Below are 6,012 nucleotides of genomic sequence, written 5' to 3' on the forward strand. Positions count from 1 at the left end.
GATGCAATGCACACTAGCTAACATCTGCAGTTTTTCATACATAGCATGACTCGGCCGCCTGCTGTGGTGGGTGCAACCTTGCTCCCGGCAAATCCACAAAAAATGTCTCTGCCATTTGGAAAAGAAAAATTATTCTCATCAATCACTATTCACTACCTCACATCTCACATCCTATGAAAAACAGCTCCACACCCTATGAAAAAAAAAAAAAAATAGTTGTAAGTGTGGGATGTGCGAGTGAATAGTAGCTGATGTATAGCGTTACTTGTAACTTTGACCTCAAATAAGTTTGTTTCCCACCCAGAAATCATTGGATGGATATATTACCAACACAGAGTGTTCATGAACCAAGTTTTTGGGTGGAGAGAGTGATATGGAAACCAGAGGATTAGTTGCATGAAGCCAAAGGTAGAGACGAAATTGTACTTTGCCAAATACAATGGCGCTCTGTTTTTTGTTTTGCAGTGATAATCTCAGAAACTCGAACTGGAACAAAGGGTACAGATGTTTCCCAAAAAGTCGAGCATTTACTTCGAAAAAGATAAAGGACTTTTACATTACAACTGGGATTTCATGCGATGTGCCTGCCTCTGTCTGTGTTAGAGATTGTAACATATCCAGGAAATTCACCTGTCCTTTGGATTTCATCTCTCTCTCTAAAAAAAAACAATTTTTTTTACTAACTCTGTCTTCTTTCAAATTTTGCCCACAATTCCCAATCAATTTTTTATTTTTATTTTTATTTTTAAAGGAAGCATAGTTATAATAAGATAATAAAACTTTCTTTTCTATATCCGTTTGTTTTCTTGGGATCCAAAAGCAATTAGTAACTTGACTTTCCCCAATTACCTTTCCTGCCATGAAAGTATTGGCTTTCAGCTCTCATTCAATTTTACATTTCCAATTTTTATTTTTATTTTTTAAATTCATATGTACTTTATGTAAAACTCGGGGAAATATTTTTGTTCAATACCAATTAAAATCTCAATTACATGCTCATAATATATATATATATATATAGTCTCTCACATTATTCAAGAAAATCATCGACTTTTCACCGATTTAGCATGACTCTTAAAAGCGTGTTTTTTTTTTTTTTTTAAGTAAATGGGTGTTAACCTTCATTAAGAGAGGACTTACAAAGTTGATTTGAAAAACAAATCAATTACAATTGTTAATATCTTCCCAGTACATTTTCGTAACTGACATGGTCTAGTCTAGACAGTAAATATCTAAAGACCTAGATCTTTAGAGAAAATACTACATCTGTCCACGACAGAGATTACAAAACCACATACCCCGTCTAAACAGGGTAGGGTATACCAAACCCCAACAACCCAGTCAACGCGGAGGGGGGACTAATACTCCATTCGGACCAAAGTCCGAAGGTACTAATTTTTTAATATTTTTATTAATCTAGAAACTACATTACATAAAGAAAACTACAAAGAAAAACACTGCAACAAAAGAAAACAGAACACAGAGGCTGTTGTGGCGCGCCGCGCGTGGTGCGTGAAGGTCACGTGCCAAAAGACGTCGAAACTTTGAGCTGCGCGTGCGGGCTACTCGCTACTCCGATTGGTGCCGCATTCGATGGTCTTGACTCTTAAAAGCTATTTGCATCTAAAGATTTGAGCTAAAATCCTTATCACTTTGGATCTGTATATCCATATATTTATGTATGGGTATATACAGATGTCTCACTTTTAAGAGGCTTGGATAACTAACTATAAACTCACATATCTACTCATACCGTTTAAATTATAAGAAATGATATTGTCGTGGGATACGTAAGTATCGTGTAATTATTTTGAAAAAAAAAAAGGACCTAAGTGATAAAAAAAAATCAAATAAAAATAATATTATAAAACTATATTATAACAATATTTTAAATTTATATTTTTTTTATTCAACTTTTTATCTCTCATTTCTCAAAATCTAAAAAATATTCAACTCAAACTATCACACTACTATTCACAAAATATCTTATTACTATTCACAAAATTCTCATCTCATCTCACTCTCCAAACGAGCCATAATTCTTTAATAGTAAACCCTAATCTTTTACAAAAGAATTGCACGATGCTTACGTACTATACTACTGTATCTAACATTACTCTTAAATTATACGTGACAATACTATATGCCAAATTTGGGTTCAAATTATACTGTTTAAAGTTGTGTTTGGATGTTGAAGTGAGTTGAGTTGAATTGAGTTGAGATGATAAAATATTGTTAGAATATTATTTTTTAATATTATTATTATTTTAAGATTTGAAAAAATTGAATTGTTTATTATATTTTGTGTTGAGATTTGAAAAAGTTATAATGATGAGTTGAAATAAGTTGAGAGGAGTTAAGTAACCAAACGAAGCCTAAAAGGGAACAAATTTAGTGATTTAAATTGTGACAAACATAATATAAGCTGAAGAGAAAGGGAATCCCTATCCATTCATCTCATTTAAATAATTATAAAAAAAAATTACAACTTTGTGCCAAATGAAATTATGAAGCATTAATTATTATCTGATTGTCACTGATTATCTGATAGCATTGTGAAGAAGCTTAAGCAGCTAGCCCCCCATGCATGATTATAATTTATTTGAGCCATGACATGACATTTGGGTTTGTGCAACAACCTGAAATATCGATTTGTTTATTTAAATATTGTAATAATAATCATAATTGAGTTTTATAGTCTTATCATTTTAGTTTTTAATTTCATCGTTTTGCTATTTGGTTTTGACATTTTTATCAATGGAAATAGTGAATAGTAACATGAAATGTCACATGGCCAAAAAAAAAAAAAATAGAAAAAAAAATATATATATATATGAGTAATTTTCTAAATAGTTAACAAAAATCATATAAAGATCTTCGGATTATTTTTAAAATATAAAAACTAAAAAAATACTTTCCGAAAATCATTTAAAAACTACATTTAAAAATGAATAAACCAACAAGAAACTGACAAAAAAGCCCAAAATATGTTAAAATATAAACATGCAATACAAATAAATATGTAGAAAACATAAAGTTATCTTACAAACTTATCTTAAACTACTTCAAAACATTAAAAACACGTCTTATAATAAGCCGGATTGAGTCTATGATGGTGATGATCAGTAGGATTACACTGTTTGAAAGTGAGTGATTCCTGGCCTTTATAATAAGACCTCAATTATAAAAGCTAATTGACTAGTCTTTTGAGAGCTTGGATCCTACCTAAACTTTAGGACTTGAATTAATAATAGACTTTATTATTTTTAAAATAATTATACGATATTTATTCACTTCATAATTATATATAGAATTACTCATAATATATATATATATAAATTATAAAATATAAGTAGTTCTAATATTTATCCAATATTTAATATTATCTAAATCATTCATTCGAATATATATAAATAAAAAAATGTTAGTAGTGGAGTCCTTCAAAGTTACCGCTTAAAGTTGTCGTTGAGTATTTTAATTTTATTTTTACTTAATAGTTAAAGAAATGATTATTAGTAAAATTGTACATATATATATATATATATTTTTAATGATTAAATATATTAAAAAAATATTAAAAAAATGTTTTTAAAATTTTACTACGTTTATACGGTTTATTTGTGAATGAACATCTCATTTTTCAATTCCATCACATAATAATTAATTGCGACGAGAATCATGTGGTGCCACGTCACTATGAAAAAAATTGAGGTTGGAAATTACTTTCCATTTCAAAACATTGACTGACGACATCTTGGTCCACCCGATTCACACCCTAGAAAAACTACTACTGTCCATGGTTTGAGGCTGAGGAGAGAACCTAACCTCACCCGCGACAAAACACAACGCAACATTAAACTTAAAAAAGAAACCAAAAAAAAGGTAGTTCCTTTAACCCTAAAAAAACAACATGACCTCCATTAACCCACAGAATAATGGGAAAAATAAAATAAATTTACGATAATCTCGACACCGAAACGCACAAACACACAAACATTTTCATATACAAAAATCTAAATCCGCCATAAAATTAACCAAACCGAGTAGTACCCCTACATCAGAGACTTCAAGGATCGAGCTTTCACCGGCTTCCGCATCCTCTTCTTGCCGCTGTCGTTGTTGGCGGCGGCGTCTTCGTCTTCGTGGTCGTCGTCGTCTTCCTCATCCATGTAATCGAAATCCCCACCGTTATCGAATTGCGAGGAGGAGGGAGTGTTTTGATGATCTCTTTGAGCAGTAGTAGTAGCAGTAGTAATATTAGTGGCGGCGCCGTTGTTGTCGACGAGTTTGGCGGCTTCCATATTTCTCTTGTTCCCACCTGATCTTCTATCGCCTCTCTTCCTCCCCCACAGCGGGCCGAACCCAGAGTAGTAATAGAATTCGTAAGGGTTCGACGATGAACCCTTCTTCCCCGCCCGACCTCTCGCGCGAGGAGCCCCCGCGACCGCTGCTGCTTCGGCCGGGACTCTCCTGAGACTGCCAATGGTGTTGTTGTAAGACCTAAGAAGAGACAGGTGGTGATCGCAAAAGGATTGACCTTCTTTGGCCTCGTTCCTACATTGCCAACCTTTCCCATCGGTTTTCTGGCAGCACGAGCTCCTCCCTCCCAGTCGCAGCTTCTCCGACCCGAACTCATTCCAGCTTCTTGACCTTTCTTCGCTATGGTCAACGATATCGTTATCGTCCACAACCATATACTCCGCCTTCGCTGCCACCGCGTTCATCATCGACGCAACACTGCGTGTACAGATAATATTTGAAGCCAAAACCAGGCACTGACTAGTTTTACATGCTTTCAGCAACGAAATTTGGATAATTACTCTCATATCAAACTACTAGTTCCGAATGGAATGGAAAACCCTAGCCAAAACCCCCAGAAGAGAAAAATACGATACAAATTGGAAAAACTATCAGAATTTAAAGGATTGCAGTAAGGTTTTTTAGTTTACCTCTCTTCAGCTCCAACAGAATCGCCCAGGCTCGCATTTCCCGTGAAGCTATCTTCTCCGTCGAACTGTACATAAGAACCGAAGGATAATATCATTATACAGAAAAACGAGGAGGACCCATTAACCTAATCGGGTATTCGAGGGTAAATACACGATAAAAAGTAAAAGAAATCAGGGTTTTCGACAACCCTAAATGTGGGGACGAAGAAAACCCTAGAGAAAAAAAAAATGCAAGATGAAGGGGGGTTCGAAATGGACAAAGATATATACAAAAGAGGGTTTTGGCAGATAGATCTGCTGAGATGAAAAGAAATGGAAGATTGGGGGACTGACCTGGTGAGAGGTGTCTGGGCCGAAGGAAATCGCATCCCAGGGCGACTGGTTGAGCTGGCACACGTGCGTCTGGAGGGATTCGGGAGCTAAAGCGTGCGATGAGCTGAACCACAGGGATGAGAGCTTCGCGTTCTTGCGGATCCTCATATATATATATATATATATATATTGAAATTTATAAAATAAAAAAAAAAATACAGAAGATAAACCAAGCGGAAAAAAAGAAAGAAGGATCAAAGACAGAAAAGAGCTGGAAAGATCTCAAAGGAGCTAAGAGCTGAGGGAGCTGTGGGGGGGGGGAGCTGCCCAGCTAGCTAGCTTTCTTCTCTCCTGGTTTCTTGCTTGATTTTCTCGCACTTTCTATCGGAGTTTCTCTCTCTTTCTGTAAGGAATTTTTGAGGCTCTCTCTCTCTCTCACACACTATAAATATTGCAGATCTCACAGAACTCGATAATCAGGGTTTTGCTTTCTTGGCCCTTCATATGTTTCGATTTTGTTTTATTTTTCTTTCCCGTTTGTTGCGTTTTTGCCCGTGCTTTCCTTGAATTAACGGTCTGTGAGAGGGGGGTAAGGAAAGCTGCTGATATGCCACGTCATGATGGTTGTCCAAAAGCCCTATTTATTTATTTTTTATTAAAAAAAATAATGCGTGAGGAAATTATCATCCGGAGTACTCAACCTCACAGTAAGGTACAATGTAGCATCAGGTGGGGCCTTTTTAAAAGCAAT

The 6,012-nt window shown here is 35.1% G+C and overlaps 1 protein-coding gene across 1 annotated transcript; it reads right to left on the reverse strand.

Moving 5' to 3' along the window:
- Positions 1–3,710: 3,710 nt before the first annotated feature.
- LOC109002056 lies at positions 3,711–5,791 on the reverse strand. The gene is made up of 3 exons (XM_018979639.2): positions 5,283–5,791; positions 4,950–5,014; positions 3,711–4,737 (listed from the first exon to the last, which is right to left on the reverse strand). The coding sequence occupies exons 1-3, from the start codon at positions 5,427–5,429 to the stop codon at positions 4,053–4,055; spliced, it is 897 nt and encodes a 298-aa protein (XP_018835184.2). The 5' UTR covers positions 5,430–5,791; the 3' UTR covers positions 3,711–4,052.
- Between the last annotated feature and the right edge of the window lie 221 nt (positions 5,792–6,012).

Source organism: Juglans regia, chromosome 12 (genome assembly GCF_001411555.2).
Source record: "Juglans regia cultivar Chandler chromosome 12, Walnut 2.0, whole genome shotgun sequence".
NCBI lineage: Eukaryota > Viridiplantae > Streptophyta > Magnoliopsida > Fagales > Juglandaceae > Juglans > Juglans regia.